Source organism: Typopeltis vanoorti, chromosome 10 (assembly GCF_054136105.1).
Source record: "Typopeltis vanoorti isolate ZY-2024b chromosome 10, IOZ_Tvanoo_1.0, whole genome shotgun sequence".
NCBI classification, from domain to species: domain Eukaryota; kingdom Metazoa; phylum Arthropoda; class Arachnida; order Uropygi; family Thelyphonidae; genus Typopeltis; species Typopeltis vanoorti.
This window is the reverse complement of record NC_143558.1, coordinates 11,431,892-11,452,240: the sequence shown is the minus strand read 5'-3', so window position 1 is coordinate 11,452,240 and position 20,349 is coordinate 11,431,892. Positions and strand designations below refer to the sequence as shown.

The 20,349-nt window shown below is 36.2% G+C and overlaps 1 protein-coding gene across 2 annotated transcripts in view; it reads right to left on the bottom strand.

The window, feature by feature from the left end:
- Positions 1–20,349, bottom strand: part of LOC150102171 (mitogen-activated protein kinase kinase kinase 10-like) — a 243,463-nt gene that overhangs the window by 71,009 nt on the left and 152,105 nt on the right. Inside the window, exon 6 of one of the 2 annotated variants that reach the window (XM_090399802.1) lies at positions 12,676–12,804. The exons of the other annotated variant lie outside the window; for it this stretch is intronic. Coding sequence (XP_090255928.1) covers positions 12,676–12,804 — 129 coding nt within the window. The remainder of the gene's footprint in view (positions 1–12,675; positions 12,805–20,349) is intronic. 2 annotated transcript variants of the gene reach the window in all.

Here is a 20,349-nt window from a genome sequence, read left to right as displayed (position 1 = left end):
GTACTAAGTGGGGAAATTATTACTTATTGTAATAATTTCCTCCTCATATTGTAATATATTATTACTTACTCACAGATGCCCTGCACCCACATGACTCACATGCAACGATATGGCTACCTCTGCTGAAACTCTGGTCAACCTCAAATCTTATGCTGACTTGCCACCTGAATATAACACTTAAATGATGTCTTGCAGCCATATCCAAAAATGTTACTATCACAAAATGTTTTTTTTTCTCACTTCAGATACAAAATGGAAAACCATTCCAAAACACTTGCTTTTATGCAGTGCCTCATTTGCATATACTGCTGACAGCACCACTCGTTATTTATATACGATAGCTAGACTCAGCCTCACTTTTTCACATAATGTGTATCACGCCGTTATACAATTTCTGAGAATGACCTCTTGCCTCTATCTTCCTTCAATCCTCTGAAAAATATCCTGGGTATCTATCTGATAAAATCCTCTTAACAATTTATATGTCTCATTCATACCACTCCTTTTCTGCCTATTTACCAGAGTCTGCAAATTACATTTACTCAACCTGTCTTCATAGTCAGTATTCCACAAACCTCATACTGCTTTTGTTATCCATCTCTCAACTCATTTAGAACTGGTTTCTCACCTAGAAAAACAGGTGACCAAATTGGTGCACAGTAGTCTAATCAAAGCCTTGTACAGTGGAATGACAATATACTTATCTCTGTTTGTCAGTGATCTTAATTTACTGGCATTTCTTTGAGCAGTTTTTATTACTTTTGCAATATGTCCTTTGAACTTCAACTCTTTATCCACCAATATCCCAAGATGCCTCACTTCTTCCACCTCCTGTAATGCAATGCCTCCAATGTGATACACAGCATTACATTTCCCAGATCCAAAGTGATCTTACATTTACTGGAATTGAATTGACATCCCCACTTATCTGTCTACATAGCCAATCTATTCAAATCGCTCTGAAGCACCAGTACATCTGCATCATTCCTAATAATTTTTCCCAATTCTGCATCATCTGCAAACAGCTGAATATCATTAACAAAGCAAAATCATCAACAAACAGATTAAACAGCAGTAGTCTTAGGGTAGAACTCTGTCCTAAGACAGAGTAATACTGGCAGCTCTCTTCCTCAGAGACATAGCTCCTCTATACACAAGTTTGGTATCTATTAGTATTAGAGTGCAAAAACAGAGGGTGAAAGAATTAATAATTGTGGCGGGTACGAATGAATTGAAAGGTGATAAATTTTTTATGAGAGAGGACTTGTTAAAGGTAGCGAAAGAAAAGAGTGACAGAGTTAGAATGGTGAGTCTGTTGCTGCGGTATGACAGAGAGGAGTTTAGAAGGAGGGCCATAATCGCAAATGACATTATGCGCAGGTTATGCAGACGGTGTGGTGTGGAATTCGTGGACGTGTGGAATGAGTTTGATGGGCGAAAGGACTTATACAAGATGGATGGCCTGCATTTGAATGGACTTGGTGTGAGAAGACTGGAAAAAGTGTTGCTGAATGAAGTGAAAATGGATGTGCAGAACCAGGGAAACTAGAACTACCAAGGATGGGGGAGAAGTGGATATGCAGACATCAGTGAGACAGTTGAGTGTAAAAATGTATATAATGTACCTGAGCCAGCACTAAGGACAAAAAATGGGAACGGGACATTTAGAATAACGCATCAAGATAGGGGTGGGACAAAGGGATCACTGCATTTCATGTATACTAATGCCAGGAGTATTAGGAACAAGAAGGAAGAATTTTTGGCCTTGATTGGCTCTTCCTGGCCACAGGTAATTGGCATTAGTGAAACATGGCTGACGAAAGATGATATAGTTAGTGGGATAGAATGTGTAGGTTATAGTGTGTTTAGGATATAGTGTTATAGTATGTTGATGATAGCTGATGAACTGCAGCCAAGGAGAATTGAAGTTGTATTGCAGGATAGTGAAAGGAGCTCATTTGAGGCTATTTGGTGTGAGACTGAGACTGGCAGAATAAAATATACAGTTGGGTGCTGCTATAGACCAGGTGATGGTGGAGATAGTATGCATAAACAAATTGATGAAATGAGTGGAAGGAGGGTAATTATTATGGGGGATTTTAATTATAGTAACATTGATTGGAAGGAGGAGAGGACACATGTGAGGAAGGAAATGGATTTTATTCAATTATTAAGGGATAACTATCTGAGACAGCATGTAATTGAAAATACTAGGCGTGTGAGAGTGCTTGACTTGGTAATAGCTTCTCACAATTTGACTGTAATGAATATGACCATGTTGCCACCTATTGGCGAGAGTGATCATAAGGTCTTGACCTGGGAGGTGGCTAAAGGTGTGGAATTTTTGATTAAGACAGGGTATATGTGGAATTACCGTGCTGGCAAGTATGACAAGCTTAGGAGGTTGCTTGGATCATTGCCATGGCATGTACAACTGCAAGGGCTGGACATTGATAGAGCATGGGAAGTGGTCAAGGAGCATTTACAGGAAGTTATGGCTGATTGTATACCTAGGGTCTAAATAGTAAAACAAGTAGGGGTTAAATGGATGAATAACACCATTAAGCTTGAGCTGCAAAAAAAAAAAAGAAACAACTGTGGAGGGAATTTAAAGAAAGGGGTGACCTGCAGGCACACGAACGGTATAAAGTGCAGGCCAGAAGGGTAACGAGTGTGGCAAAAACAGCAAAAGCCGATTATGAAAGGAAACTAGCTATGCAAGCAAAAGAGAATCCCAAACAGTTCTTTCAATATGCTGCAAGCAAGAAAAAAACTGTACATGGCAAAATGATTTTAAGGAATGACAATGGTAAGGAGGTCACTGAATCAGTCGATATAGTGGAGTTACTGAGCATGCACTTTGCAAAAGTATATCATCCAGGTGGTGACATTGAAAAAATGAAGGCGCCATTAGTTTATACGGGAATTGTGATGAATGAAGTGGAGGTGAATAGTCTATTACAGAACCTTAATGTGAATACATCTGTGGGATTGGATGGTATACTGGCACGGGTCTTGCGTGAAGCGGCTAAGGAATTATCAGTGCCCTTGGCCATGTTGTTTAATCTGAGTCTCGGGTCTGGTTTAGTCCCGAAGGCGTGGAAAGAGGGGAAAATAGTTTCACTGCATAAAGGAGGATCCAAGACTATGGTTGCAAATTACCGACCGATCAGCATATCAAGAGTTTTTGTCAAGGTCTTGGAGAAAGTAGTCAAGAGAAAAATACAGGAATGGATTGATGAAAATGAGATACTGTACAGGGGACAGCATGGCTTTGTAAAGGGTAGATCATGCCTGAGTAACTTGCTCAAGTTTTATAACAAGGTGATGGCTGAACTGGATAAGGGAAATGGGTTTACAGTGATACTACTGGACCTGCAAAGGCGTTTAACAGGATACCACGGGAATTCTAATCCGTAAACTACAACATATGGGAATGGATATAGGGTTGGTGAGATGGATAGGTGGGTGGTTGATGGAGAGATATCAAAGAGTAGTTTATTCAGGAGTAGAGTCCAAAAGACGGCCTTTGACTAGTGGTGTGCCGCAGGGTTCTGTTCTTGGACCACTGATGTTTAATCTGTTCATTAACGATATAGGGAAGGATCTAAGTGGAACAATTCATTTGTTCGCTGATGATGCAAAGTTGGGGAGGGCGATAGTGAATGCAGAAGATGTCAAAGTCCTGCAGGATGACTTAGATAGATTGGAGTTCTGGGCTAAGGAGAATGGATGTCAATTTAATGTGACAAAATGTAAGGTTATGCATTTTGGGGTGAAAAGATTAGCAGCAGTATATCACATTGGTGGAACCGTACTCCAGGAGATTTATGAGGCCAGGGATTTGGGATTGTTGGTGGATAAGGAGTTGAAGTTTAGGGTGCACATTGCAAAAGTGGCTAAATCAGCTCATCAATTCACTTGGTTGCTGAAAAATACCTTAACGAGCAGAGACAAGCAAGTTATTGTACTTCTGTACCGAGCCTTGATAAGATCTCATCTTGACTACTGTGCCCAGATTTGGTCACCTAGGTTTCTTGTTGATGGGGAGGAAGTGGAGAGGATCCAGAGGCGAGTGACTAAGATGATAGCAGGTCTATGGAATGAACCATATGAGAACAGGTTGAAGATTTGTGGGTTGCAGAAACTGGTTGATAGGCGGAAAAGGGGAGATATGATTGAGACATTCAAATTGCTAAAAGGATTCTATAAGATTAATTCAGAGGATATTTTTGAGATCAGGACTGGTGGTGGGAGAACTAGGGGACACCTATGGAAGCTGGGCAAGTGTATGGTTAACAGTGGTGTTAGAGCTGGGTTCTTTACTTTTAGAGTGGTAAATGAGTGGAATAAGCTGCCAGAGTCTGTTGTGGGTGCTATGAGAGTGAGCGAGTTCAAGGCAAGGTATGATAGATACTGTGAGAATCTATCATAACCATCTATCGTATAGTTGTGTGGACATGATGTTTAGGGCCTCCCTCGTTGAGTCTAAGGACTCCCTGGAGTAGCCCGAAAATAATAATAATAATAATAATTAGAAAGCTGGTTTCTTATCCAATGAACCAAATGATTATCCAATTCCATTTACTGTAACTTATACACCAGTTTATTATGTAGTATGTCAAATGCCTTTGAAAAATCCAGAAATATCACCATATACGAATTACCCTCATGTAGTCACCTTATCATAAAATGTAAGTAGATTAGAGAAACAAGTCCTCCCTTTAACAAACTCATTATCTACCCAATGGTGAATAAAGAAAAGAAATGCAAACAGGTCTGTAATTTGAAAATCTGCTTTGCAATGAAACAATCTTGCCTTCTTTCCAATCACAAGGGACTATTCCAGATTCAAGACTCATTAAACAACCCAGTCAATGGAAGCGTCAATTCCTTAGTACATTGTTTCTCAACACGTGATATCCTATCCAGTCCAAATAGCCTTATTCCCATCAAGATGACTCAAGCAATTACAGACTTCCACCTCATTTACCTTTAAGGTTGAAGTACTGATTCCTCAACATCCTGCTTTGTTAGAATAATATCATTACCATCAGGATGAAAAACCTTAGCAAAATGGAGGTAAGGTGGAGCAACACCAGGCAACTCCAAGCAAAGGTGGACCAAGCTCTCATCAATAATAAGGTGGTACACCTGTTGGCAACTTGTATAGGTAAATATGACCTCTCCTACTGCTTCTGCCTTAGTATCTCTACACTGATGAGTGGGTTTGCCTCCCACTGATGAGACCTCAATAAAGGTCGAAACCGGTCTGGGTAGTGGCCCTTCCCTTAATGCATAGCAGTATACATGTCCGCAAGGAGATGTGCTTTGCATAATGGGAGATACGAGACAAAGAGTGATGAGAGCTTGGTCCACCTTTGCTTGGAGTTGCACCACCTTACCCCAGTCCTCGCAAACTTTGTTTGCTTACACTTGGATAAAGGATTAAATTAAATTTGTTATTTTTATTTCCAATGATACAAACACATGTTATACATCATTTAATAGGAAAACTATGAGAGTTTACTTTTCCCCACATTCTAGTAGCAGGCTCTTGCTACCAGACTTTTCTCCAAGAGTTAACAAAAAGGCATCTCTACAGGAGAAAATGTTTTCTGTTATCAAATTTGCAAAGTGTAATTCCATCATTACAGCTCAACATAAATTTTGCACTCAATTTAAAAAACAACCATCTCGTCATAAGCAGATTTACTCATGGTACAAAAAATTTCAAGAAGAGAGATTCATCTGTAAAGGAAAAAGTCCAGGTTGTCCATGTGTTTCTGAAGTTAATGTTGAAAGAATTCGAAAAACATTTGTATGCAGTCCAAGAAAATCCACAAGTCACATGTGCAAGGAATTAGGAATTCCTCAAACAATGGTCTGGTGTGTTCTCAGGAAATGGCTGCATATGAAAGGCTTCGAGTTGCAATTAATGTAGGCACTACACCCTGGGAACAAAGAAAAAAGGCTAGACGTTTGCGTAAAAATGTTGGATGAAATGGAGGATGATGCTTTTGCAGTACGACACATTTTTTCTGATGAATCAACTTTTTGCTTAAGTGGTGAAGTGAATTGTCATAATGTGAGAATACTGGGGGAAAAACATCCACTTGCAAACATTGAACATGAAAGAAACTCACCAAAAGTGAAAGTTTTGGTGAGTTTCTTTCATGTCGCAGGAAAATTCATGAGCTCTTTTTTCTTTGTCAATGCAACAGTAACTGGAATGTCATACCTCGATATGTTGCAAATCTGGTTGTTTCCTTGACTTGAAGGTGACTCTGCTAACTTAATTTTTATGCAAAATGTGGTGCTGTCTCACTTTCACTGTAATTTCCATAATTATCTCAATACAATTCTTCCTAACTGCTGGATGGGTCCAAATGGGATAGATGATCTTATGCTGTACAAGTGGATACCCAGGTCACCAGATTAACCAACCCCCTTGCGATTTTTATCTTTGGGGATTTGTTAAAGATACCATTTACATGCCACCCCTACCGATCATACTGCAAGAACTCTGGCATCGAATTGTAGCAGCAGTGAATTCAGTAACTGTCAACCAGTTATAGAGTCTGGCAAGAAATGGACAATAGTTTTGATGTGTGTCGTATTACAGGAGGGGCATATATTTGCTGATCTGCTCCTTCATTTTGAATAGCCCTGTATTTTGACCACAAGTTCCCTCCATCACCAACTGTATGAGACAGTTGGTGATGGAGGGAACTCAAGAAATTATTTGGACAAAATAGTATCACCTTATTTATTTGGAATGAGCTGTTGATTAGCTGTATAATTTTGGCTTACTCAATGTTTCTTCAATGCCATTAGGATTGCTTGTTTTTTACAACTGAATCAAAGGCTTTTTTATAATCTATAAAATCTAAGTACAACAGTAAGTTGTATTCTCTGCATTTTTCTTTTAGTTGATTCAATATCTGTAGATTTTTCTTTTAGATGATTCAATATCTGTAGATGGTCGATTGTACCAAACTCTTTCTGAATCCAGCTTGCTCATTAGGCTAAGTTTCATCCAATAATCTAGCAACTCTATTATTATTTTTATAAACAGTTTATATACTTGTGACAGCAAGCATATAGGTCTATAATTTTCTATCTTTTTCTCTTTTAGGCATTTATTAAATAGAGTTTTTTAGTTCTTCTGTTAATATTTCTCCGATTACTTTCATCATTTCTATTGTAATTAAATTTTCTCCTTGTATTTTATTATTTTCATCTCATCTTCCTTTTACCCTCCTTTACCTTGCGGTGTCGAGGGTTTATTAATCAAAGGACCTCAAACCATTCACAGGATAAGGTGGGCAGCCCTACGCCCCAGTGTATCCCATGTCCATAGTGTTGAGTTCTCAAGGCCGATTTATCTGCTTTGCTGGATGAAAAACCCTACTGTCCACACCCAAGACTGGCTAACTTGGCTATGGCTGAGGAAGATCCTTCAGCTCCTCACGTCACTGACGGGAATTGAACCTAGGACACTCCTTTCCCAGGCATATGGTTGCGAAGTGAACAGCCACTAGGCTAACTGCACGGACTTATTTTTATTATTATTTTTTTTTCATATCTTTATTATTACTATTATTTTCATATCTTTCAAAATTTTATACTTCTGGGATATTTTCTTCTTTCTGTTCTTCTGACTTCCTTGTAATAGTGTTTTCAACAGTGCTTATGGTATTATACAATTCCAAAAAACAGCCCTTTCTACTATGCCTTTTTTTATCTTTGATATCTTGTCCATTTTCATCTTATGTAATATTATTATTTCTTTAATATAAGTATATTATATTATTTCTTTTTTTCCCCTCTGAGAGAGTGTTTCATAGTAGTTTCATATTTTTTTTATCTATTGTTTCTTGTATCCTTTTATTTTCTCTTCTTTAATATTTATTTCTGATTATTTTATTTATTTCTGTAAGTTACACTGTTCTCCAATTAGATGTCATCTTTTCTCCAAGAGATTTGTTTTACTGAGAAGTTTTAATTTTAGCCTTTTTATATTTTGCAATCATATGTGCACTTTCTATAATGATGATGTTAAGTTTTTCCTGTTATCCTTCACGTTATTTCTTCAATTGTGCAATTTTTTTAAAAAAATTTCTTCTTGGTATGTATGTGTGCATGTATATATATATTTTGGCTATTAATTATTCATTATTTATCTTTATATATTTTGTTGTATGCTGTTTCATCTTGTAATTTTTTTTTATTCTATTGTTATTTTCTGTTATTTTATTCTATTGTTAGAAATATCAGATCTGATAATATTGGGATGTTGACAGATAACAGGCTAATCTGGAGGAAAACTCTTGATAGAAAGTTAGTAAAGATGTAACTTTTCATGTAGTACTATCATAAGATCCTGTACACCCCCTGAAGGTGCATGTCAGGAATTTGATTATGATGATGATAAATTACAAAAAAAAAAAAAAAAAAAAAAATACAAATTAATTATTAAATGCATTTTTAGTTATATGCATCCAATATATACACAGCTGAAAAAAACTTATAAAATTTAAATTTTGAATAATAGAAAAAAACGTTTAAAGAGGCAAATGAAACTGTTGGAAAGAAGTTAGTTTGGTAAAATCTGGATGTCAATCCCATCTAGCTGTAGATGGGATTCACATCAAGTTCCCACCACATGGTTTGAACTATTTGAGAGATTAGGGGTGCAAAGTCCAACTCTACCTCCCTGTGGTACACCCTGGGGTGTTGAGAATCCTAACCACTATCGGATCTGGACCCAACATCACTAACAGAGCTCTGGCAAACACTTCAGAACCCTGGTCAAGAGAAGTGTATATGCGACCACAACAACAAAAACGGCCCCGAGTTCTGCACGGCCCACACTCACCTTTCTACAGCAGCGGTAAGGCACTGAGTGTGGCCAGGGGTGCTAACAATCTCGCAGATGAAAACAGGCCGCCTCTTAAATCTATGAAAATGGCAATCGGCATCCTCAATACTCGAACTTTTGCAAGAGACTACAGAATAGATTTATTAATCAAAGAACTAACCAATATCAACTTGGATATCCTGCTAGTGAATGAAACAAAAAGATTGAAAGAACTGACAGCAAGATGGTACAATGGCTCACAGATATTCCTCGGAGCATGCTCAAACAATGGCAAGCAAGGCGGAGTGGGCTTCATTGTTAAATTTAAGCTTACCAAGTCGATCCTTTCTTGTAACATCATATCTGAAAGAGTAGGTGTACTCGTAATTCGAATAGAGAACAATATAACAATAAAATTAATATCCTGCCATGCTCCAACATCTGTAGCTGATAATCAAGAAACAAAATTTTTACATGAATCTTGAACAGGCATTAAATTACAAGTCAACATACACATTCGTTGGTGGTGACTTTAATGCCAAAATAGGATGTGGAAAAGAAGATGAAAGGTTTATAGGACCACATGGCCTAGGGGAAAGAAATAGAAAAAAAACTGTTATATAAATGATGACTATATTGACTTTATTAATAAATTCAATGAGTGCAAGAAAAAAATCAGAAATTCCGGTGAAACAAAAGAAAAGAGAACGACTCTCACCTCAAACTATAGAACTACTGAAAAAGAGAAAAGAACTGAAGAAATCTGAAGAAAGTTTTCTAGAATACAAAATTAACTGTAAGTTACTAAGGAAAAGAATTCCAGAAGACTACAAAGCTTTCAGGATACAAAAATTAAGAGAAGCAGTGCAGGCAAAAACCAGCCTGAAAAAATAGAGAAAGACTTAAATTTTAAACAGTCAATTCCATCTGCTTTACAGGATCAAAATGGAGAAAAACATACTAATAGAAAAAGGATTGAAGAAATTGTGCAGAATTTTTATAATGATCTCTATGCAACTAAGTGCCAAGTTTCAGAACCTGTCATTCAAAAACCAAGCAATATACCAGATGTACTTCCAGAAGAAATAGAACATGCCCTTAAGAAAATGAGTAAAGGTAAAGCCTCAGGACTTGATCATGTTAAGGCTGAAGAAATCCAACAAGGTGGACCAATTATTTTCAAAGCCTTGGCTGCCAGATTCACGTGGTACTTCAAAGAAAGAAAGATTCCAGAGGAATGAAAAACCTCAAAAACCATACTTCTATTCAAAAAAGGGAACAAGGAAGACATAAAAAACTATCGTCCAAGCTGTCTACTCTCTCACATATATAAGATCATGAACAGAATCCAAAACACTCTAGAAGACAACTCTAGCAGAGAGCAGGCAGGATTCAGAAGCTTCTCCACAATAGATCATATCCAGGTCATTTCACAACTAACAGAAATATGCAGAGAATATCGAATCCCTCTATGTTTCCTCTTTATTGATTTTAAAAAAGCAATTTGATACCATAGAACACAATGCAGTCATCAGTGCCTTACTGGAAATAAATGTGGACCCTACTTATATCCACATGATAAAAGAAATTAACAAAAATCAGACCACACAAATAATCCTATTTGATCAACCTATAAATATAGATATAAAGAGAGGGGTCTGCCAAGACGATGTGATCTCCCTAAATCTATTTACCAGCACTTTAGAATACATTCTGAAAAAAATAGACCTAAACGGAGAAATAAGCATAGATGATGAAAAGCTACAAATTCTTATGTTTGCCGATGACCTAGTACTGATATCCCACAACCCAAAAGACCTAGAAGAAATGAGTGAAAAAGTATACACAAACAGCAGTAAGATAGGCTTAGAAATGAATCTAGAAAAAACAAAATGGATCAAAAACATCTACACAAGTGACAGTCACCTATGTATTGATAACATCCCTATAGAACAAGTTGACTCATACAAGTACTTAGAACAAACAATAAAAATGAATAACGATTTATCTGAAGAACTAGCAAAAAGAAAGAAAGCTGCATGGCTATCATTCAACAGACTAAAAGAAACACTTACTGATCCAAATCTTGACATCTCTCCGAAGGCAAAACTATTTAATAGTGATATTCTACCATCACTCACATATGGATCAGAAACATGGAACAAGACAAGGAAAAAAGAAGAGACTCTCAGAATAATTCAGCGTGGAATAGAATGCAGGATTTGTAACATCAGCAGAATGGAACATGTTAGAAACATGGAATTAAGAAAGAGATCAGGCATAAAGATGTGGTAACTGCAGTATATGAAAGCAAGATGAGATGGGAAGGTCACATAGCCAGACTCAACAATAATAGATGGACATATAGAATACTCAACTGGCAACCAAGAATAAAGAGAAAACTAGGAAGACCACCTACAAGATGGGAAGATCCACTAGTAAAATCTATGGGTATAACATGGAAGAGAGAGGCTCAAGATCGAGATCGTTGGAGGCATCTTTGTGACCTGCACTCATGGAGAAATCCTGAGTGAAACATGGGTCCATCAATATATATACACAGCTGAAAAAAACTTACAAAATTTAAATTCTGAATAATAGAAAAAAAAGTTTAAAGAGGCAAATGAAACTATTGGAAAGAAATAATGTTTGGTAAAATCTGGATGTGGATCCCATCTAGCTGTAGATGGGATTCACATCAAGTTCCCACCACATGGTTTGAACTATTTGCATTTAAACTATTAATGCAAATATTTAAAACTATGAGGTTGGAATGCAATCAAGCTGATGAACAGGCCCGACTGAAGTTAGTCGATAGATTTAGATATTTAAGTAACTGAAATATTAATTATAGAATAGACTTGCACTCATCTGAGACAATAATGCAATAAAAATATAAATGTAAAAAATAAAAACTTTTTAAAAAAAGTACCCTGTATCCCCTCAAGTCCTTTCACGTACTTTCAGGGATATGCATACTGCACTTTGGGAAACAATGCACTTGACCAATGATATCAGTGATGGAATCTAGCAGGAGAAAATTCATTTCTTTCCTTTTGTTCAAACAATTTTTTGAAGGAAAACAAAAACTTTCTCCTCACCTAATGACCTAAACAAAACATTCATTCTAAAGAGATACAAAAAATGATTACTAAAAAAATTGTGAAACAACAAACTGGGCTATCAAAATTGAAATAGTTTCATCTCGTTGCTTGCAAAATAAACAGGACGGATCTCCCTGACTTTGATAATTTCAAAATTTTCAGACAAAATCAGATAGTTTGCAAATATTTACCTGCAGCCTATCCTAGCATATGAATATATCCTACTTACAGTCAATTCAACCTCTACCCTGTCTTCTGCTGAGAGCATTACTCCTCTCCTGAAAAAATGTTCACTTTACATAAATTTCAAATTTGCCATTCCACGGAATATCGTTTTTAATAAATTAGTTCCTCTTTCCCTCATATCTTTGTGGAGTGCCAAATTTAAATATTCCTGAATGATAATGTTAAAATTATTTCTATATCAGGTCACAAAACTTTTGATCACTTATACCTAGTTTCAACTAAACAACAGTTCCAACAGCACATTTTTTTTTTTTTTTTTTTTTTTTTTTTTTTTTTTTTTTTTTTTTAAGTTTAGGTGGAAAGATATCCTGAATGACCGATTTTGCATTTAATTAAAAATGTAATGCACAATGCTGTGAATATAATCAAGAATTCATTTTTAATTGACAAATTGTTACTATAATATTAACATCAGTTGTCATCACTGTAATATACCAAACCATAAAAAATCAATTAACTTACAGGCATAGGCACGTAACCGAGGTAGATTAGGTGAAGCAGGAGGGCTATCTGGACTAGTGGATATTCTTACACCTTTTATATCTGAACGAATGGTAGGACTTTGCTGTACTGTGATGTTATGCCGGAAATCTGTATTGAAGAAATGTTAAATAGCAACTCTAATTAATTATTATTATTATTATTCAGGCCTCCATGGAGTCAAAAGACTCATCGTGGGAGGTCCTGCCTAAGAACATAAAGTCTGTCAAGACTAATCGAGGGGAGGTCCCCCCCCTAAAAAACACAAAGTCTATCATACCACTCGTTAGACTCATTGACCGTTCTCACTCTCACCACTCCATCAGGCAATGCATTCCATGATTCAACCACCCTCCATGCAAAGAAACCACTCCTCACCCTCTTGCTCACAGTTTCCTTTTGTAACTTCCAGGGATGGCCTCTTGTCATCACTCCTTCCTGCTGTTCAACCAAGCAAAAGAACTACCCAGTGTCAATCCTGTAACCACCTCTCAACAGTTTAAAAGTCTCAATCATATCACCTCTCCTTCTTCTATCCACCAAGCTCTGCAGTCCACATTCCCTCAGCCGATCCTCATAACCAATGTACAGTCCTGAAACTATCTTTGTCATCCGTCTTTGTACCCTTTCCACAGTTAATTTATCCCCTTCATATCCTGGGGACCAGATCTGAGAACAATAGTCTAAGTGTGCTCTGATCAGAGTCTTATACAATGGAATTATAACCCTTTTATCTCTGCAGGTCAGTGTCCTTCTCATAATTGCAGCAATCCTCTCTGTTACCTTCACCACCTTTGCAATATGTCCCCTAAATTTCAGGTTTCTATCAATCATCAACCCCAGATCTCTTGTCTCCCCCTAGTTCCTCCAGTATAACTCCTCCAATAGAGTATGCAGCATCCCATCGATGTTTCCTAAACTTCAAGACCTTACATTTTGCTGCATTATACTGACACCCCCATTCATTTGCCCATCTATCTAGCTTATTCAAATCCTCTTGCAGGGCTACCACATCTGCACTATTACTAATAATCCTTCCCAGCTTCGCATCATCCGCAAACAACTGAATATCCCCTTGCAATGTCACTGATATAAAGGTTAAACAATATAGGTCCTAGTACTGAGTCCTGTGGGACCCCACTTGTAACCCTCTGCCTCCTTGAAACTACTCCACAATACACAACTCTCTGATACCTATCAGACAGCCAATCCTGAATCCAGTTGACCAATCTAACATTCAGACCCATGTGCTGCAACTTAAATATCAGCTTATCATGTGGCACCCTGTCAAATGTCTTTGCTAAGTCTAAGAAAATTGCAGTATATGCCTTTTCCTCATCTAATGTTCTTGTAACTTTATTATAAAAGGCTAGCATATTGCTAAAACAAGAGTGCCCCTTCAAAAATCCATGTTGACTCTCACAGATAACATTACCCTCATCTGCCAAATGCTGTATACGGTCCCTCACTACCTTCTCCAAGATCTTAACAACTACTGATGACACACAGACTGGCCTATAATTAGACACTTCCAGTCTGTTACCACCATTATGCAATGGCATTATCTTACCTTTCTTCCATTCCCTGGGCACCTTTCCCGCAGCCAGACTTTCATTGAAAAGCCAGGTTAAAGGCACTGTCAGTTCCCTAGGACATTCTCTCAAAAAAAAAAAAAACTCCTGCATCCAGTCCCAAAGCTTTACTGACATCCAGAGTACTCAGTATCTGAAACACACTCTCCTCCTGTACCTCTAAACCTTGAACCTACCCTATCCCTCTAGCATTAAAACTGACTCCTCTAGGATGAAATACTCCAATAAAGTGTTCATTGAACAATTCCACTATGTCCTCTGCATCAGTCACTATATTCCCATTTTTTTCCCACAATATCATTCTTCCACAGTCATTTCTCCTCTTACTGGCCACATAGGCTAAAAAATTCCCTAGGATTTTCTTTGAATCTTAGGGCCAATCTCCTCTCATATTCCAGTTTCGCTTTCCTTACCATGCTAGTCACTCTTCTGGCCTGTGTCTTATATTCTTCATGCATCTTCTCTTCACCTGTCTCCTTATATCTCTTCCATAGCCTCTTTTTTGCATGCAATTCCTGTTTAATATTGTTTGTCATCCACTTTACTCCAAATTGTGTCCTCTTCTTCACTCGTGGTATACAACTTACCATTGCTGTTAACAAATATTCTTTCACAATTTCCCACGCACTAATGATATCCTGGCCTTCCAATTCCTCCCTCCATGAAACTTTCCGAAGTTGACGTCTAAGACTATTATAATCACCTGCTTTATAATTCCACATAAGTTCCCGTCTCTTTGATACTCCTGCATCATTTTCCAAGTCAAAACCATATGGTCACTCTCTCCAACTGGTGGGAGAGATGTCATCTCAGTTATTATCAACTCTTCTGATGCTATAACCAAATCCAAAACTCTTGAACCTCCTGTTCCCTCTATTACATGTTGCCTAAGACATCTGTCCCTCAAGAATTCTAGAAATTCTATTCCCCTATTGCTACATGCATCTTCTTCTCTCCAATTTATACTACTGTAGTTAAAATCTCCCATAACAATCATTCTTCTTGTTACTTGCCAAACTAAACAGTCTGAACATCTCCTGGTCCCCATTCTCTGTGCTCCTGGGTCTGTAGCAACACCCCACTAAATATCCTATCTTGCCCACCTCTACCTCACACCATATGCTCTCAAAATCATTTGTCTCACTGCCTTCCAAAGCCTCCCCTCTTAGAGGACATAGGTCGTCACTTATCATAAGCAGTACCCCACCACCACGCTTTCCCCTCCTATCCTGCCGAAAAATGCTGTACCCAGCGACTTCTATTCCTGTTATTATATCCTCTTCTGTCAACCACGTCTCAGTGATCCCAATAATTTTTGGCCAGGCTGATGCTATCTGCACCACCAATTCCTCTCCCTTATTCTGGGTACTCCTGGCATTAGTATAAAGCATATAAATGCCATTGTTTCTATACCCAGCATTATCCCCTCTAGACTCCACTGGGCTCATTGTTACCTGATGTCGTCTCCCTTCTCCCCAGTATCCATTCCCACAAGAGGCCACCCCCTGCTATCATCCTCCCTGAGACACACTGATTATAGATTTTTAATTATTATAGTTTTATAATAATTATATATATTTAATAATTATTATAATATATAATAATTATTATACATTTTAATTATTTTAATTTTAATGATTATAGATTTTTAAAATTTATATATTTTTAAAAAAGATTTAGAATGTTTTTCATATTTTTTCTATATATATATTTTTTTAATGTAGCCTGAAAGCATTTTAATACTATCGCTTAAAAATATTGATGTATCCAGTGTTCTTTATATTCGATGTCTGAATAGAAAAACACCATCAAAATTCTATTTAAAGCATAGTTTTATTAAGCCTTCTTCTAGTTTGTTTTTATTTCATTATACAATTGATAATGAAATTATGAACTATTACACTGGAAATAACTTTTTCAGCTCTATTTATTTGTGACAACTGCTTCTATCTCTCAGCTAAATATTACTGAGATTTAGCCTGGGGTGCCCAACTTTTTCTTCAAATATGCCAATTTATGAAAATTATTCCCTGATAACAGTTCATAAAGATAGAGAGAACAACTTAAGTGTGCTTTTATAATGATTTCTTTTTTTGAATATTTTTACTGCAAAAGAAATTAATAATAGTGTTTTATTTTCAAAATTTATGTTAATCATTATTCCTCCTTGACACTTTTACTGAGTTTTTTTTTTTTTTTTAAGAAATTTTGAAACTTGTTTATTATGTAAATGTTTCAAAAAGTGTAATGGCAGTGTACTTCATGAACTGTATAACCTGGATTGAGCATTCATGGCCCTTTTATTCTCTCTTTTTTTTTTTTTTTTGTTAAATACGAGGTGCTAAAGTTTGGAGAATTTGAAACACTTGTAATATGGCCTTCCTCTGCTATATGGAGTGAGCAGTACCTTTTGTAAATCAGTATATCCAACTGGCAAGCCGAGAGGCTGTGTTCTTGGGTTACATGCATTTTTGTAAAGCTGTATTCGGTGATCGTTTTCTTCTTCAACTGCAATGACAGACTTTAAGGAGCAAAGAATGTGTATCAAATTTGGCTTCAACCTCCAAAAAACTGGAGCAAAAACCCACCAAAGCAAGCATTTGGTGATAATGCTATGAGGTAAAGCAAAACTTTTAGTGGTACAAATGCTTCAAGGGCGGATGAACATCTGTCGATGACGATGAGCCTTCTGGATGATAGTCAACAAGTACAACACGCAAGGAAAAATTTCGAAAGTGCATGAGGTTATCCTTGAAGATCATAGCTGAACTATCCATGATACTTGTGAGATCACAGAACTGTCGTACGAGCATCTTCAAAGCATTTTATGGACATTTTGAACATGAAACACTGCTGCAAAATTTGTACTGAGACATTAATTGCATATTTGTATAGATAAATTTTTTTGAAATACTCTATAGAGAGTAATTCAAAAGAGTAATCCAATCTCAGCCTTGTATCCTCTTGTCTTGTCAGATGTCATCTCCTTCAAGGAGGATGACTACCATGAGCATCCACCATGCAAGATTTAGTGTTTCTCTTTAACATTCTTCATAGGACAAAAAGGTCCGGTTCTTAATATTTCCTATCCAATCTGTTCTTTGTCTTCCTCTTCTTCTTTTTCATTGTATCATTCCTTCTAGAAGTACTTTTTGTAGTGATTCATGCCTTAGTATATGACCAAGGTAGGTGGTTTTCCTTTTCTTAATGGTTTTCAAATTTATCATCAGAAAATATGCTCAATAGCCTTGATTATAACAAGTCATCTGATCTAGATGGTATCCCTCAAGTTGTAACAAGAGTTTATGATCTGAATTAACACCTATCCTGTATCGCTAATGAAACACACCAAGAATAGGGAGTTGGAACATTCATTCCTTTAAATTTAAATTCACCCCTTGTATTTGTATCCTATTACACCATAATGATGCTCATCGAAATGACTTTCTATGACTCTTTTCCATGGTCTGATTATTACTTTTGCTTTCCTAGTCCAAGCTTATTCTGATCTAATAACTGAAATTATACTTGCTGTGATGAGTGCCTTTATTCTCTACTCCACTAAAAATCCCCAAACCTTATCTGAACCTTCCAATATGTTAAAGCAGTCCAAGATAAAAATGAATCACGCACTCAATGGCTCACAGCCTATCATTCAGATTATTAGAACCTGATCATCAAATCTAAAGCTGACTTGAAATGAAATAAGCTTGCCTTCTACTTAAATGGCAGTCTAGACTTCAGGTCACTTGCTATGGTTGTTGGAAAAATTTCTCTCTTATCCTGATGGGACAATGGCACCTTATCTTTAGGAGACGTTGCCATCAGTCTTCTCTTCCAACTCATGTTTAGATGTCCAAGACTAAATCTGCTCCTACTATTCCACAAACAACTTTCAGTATATCTCTTCTGATCTTTTGACATAAAGACATCAGAAAATATACTCAATAGCATTGATAATAACAAGTCCTCTGATCCAGATGGTATCCCTCAAGTTGTAATAAGAGTTTATGATCTGAATTAACACCTATCCTGTATCACTAATGAAACACACTAAGAATTGGGAGTTGGAACATTCATTCCTTTAAATGAAACTAGAAGAATTAACTGAAGAACTAGATATGCAAAACATAAAAATAGCTTGATTATCAAAAAAGAAAGGTAAAGGAATGCATAAATTAAGTAACTATCACATTTTTTTTAGTGGAGTAGAGAAACAAGAATGAGCTAAAGCAGGCGTGAGAATCATAATACATGAGGATTTTCAAAATGAAATAAAAGAATGAGAAACAGAGAATAAAAATAATAAATTTGCAAAATAAAATTCTAAATATAATCAGTGCCTATAGCTCTGAAGAAGGAAAACTGAAAACAAAAATCGAAGAATTCTAAGAAATGCCAGAAAACTAAAAAAAATATCATCAGTTGAATTAATAATACTGACAGGAGACTTAAATGCAAGGATTGGAAACAGCATAATACAGGCACATGTCAAAAACTTTAAGAAATAGCTCAAAACTCAAATGGAATAAGATTGTTTCAGTTTTGTACAGATAGTGAATTTAGAATAAATATTTTTTAATCATGAGAGTCAACACAAAATAAATGGATAAATAACAGAGGACAAATGTCTACCATAAATTATATAATAACAGATAGAACAGTAAAGCCATTTGAATATTGGATATGAGTTCTAACATCTGCAGACATTGGAGGTGATCATGGACTATTGGTGGGAAAATTTAGATTCTAAGAAACTATAAATAAAGTAAAAAAGTAAAATAAAGAAATACAGGAAGGCCTCATTTTACAAAAGTTCATAAAGAGAATTGTTCATAAATTAAGGTAAATTATAATGTATTTAAATGAGATTAGTTTCTTCAGTAAGAAAACTGACCTCTATAAGTTAATTTTTTACTTTAGTTATTTTATAATTATTTGACATAAATAATGTTTATAAATAGCAGACAATAAGTTATAAATTAAAGTAAAAAATGTATATATAATGCTATAATGGATAATCCTTAATGACATGAGCCTGGTTGAAGGTCACCTGGATCAACAGGCTCCTTGTCCTTTTTGGTTAAGAACTTCAACAAGGATGTCTGTTGAACTTTTTCCTCCTCTCTGCCAACAGGTTGTAATATGGTTATCATGTCTGCATTGGATTCTATTGTTGAAATTGTAGAAGCTGTCAAAGCTAATGCTTTACACGCAAACGAATGACACTCACCTGATTTAATGTGGCGAATCACTTCTATTTTAATCTCAATTGTAATTGATTTTCTGATTTTTTTTAGGCTGAAGAAGACATCAGATTGGCTCTATGTTTAGATGGCGTTTTTAACTTATTGTTTAAATACTAATATTAGTAAAACCTTTACTATTTTAGCAGTCCTTACAGTGTGGTTCACAGTGAACCAAAATGTACACAAACTATTTTGTAATCTCTACCCACAATGCCATAGAACATGAAACAATGTTCTATGTAAGGACTGTAAAAACATAAACACAGCGTATTGGAAGCATTTGCGATTGTCTTTTGTTTCAAAGACAATCGCAAATGCTTCCAATATGCTGTGTTCATGTTTCTGTCTTTTGTTTTGTTTCTGCTGTTGATTTTGAAATGTTTGTTAATTTAAATCTTTGTAAATAGAGGAAATATAAAATGAGGCCTTCTAGTACAAGGAAATAAATTTAAGGTTGAAGTGTTACAAAAAGACAGTATAAGAATACTTTACCAAAATTGATTAACAGAGCAGCAGTTTCAAAAAAATATTATCAGTAATGAAGAAGAAATAGATTCTCATTGGGAAAAATTCAAAATGAGCATTGATCAAACAGCATATGATGCAATGGGACAAAAACAAACTGGAAAATACACAACAAGATGGACTGAAGAAATAAATGCACTGTCAGAAACCATAAAAAATGAATTTAATACACATTTATACAATAAAACTAATATAGCCATATATGAAGAATATAAAAGAATTCCCATTCATGTGTCGTCTCCTATCTAGGAGGCTGACTATCATGATGTGACTCGTGGTTAACTACAGGC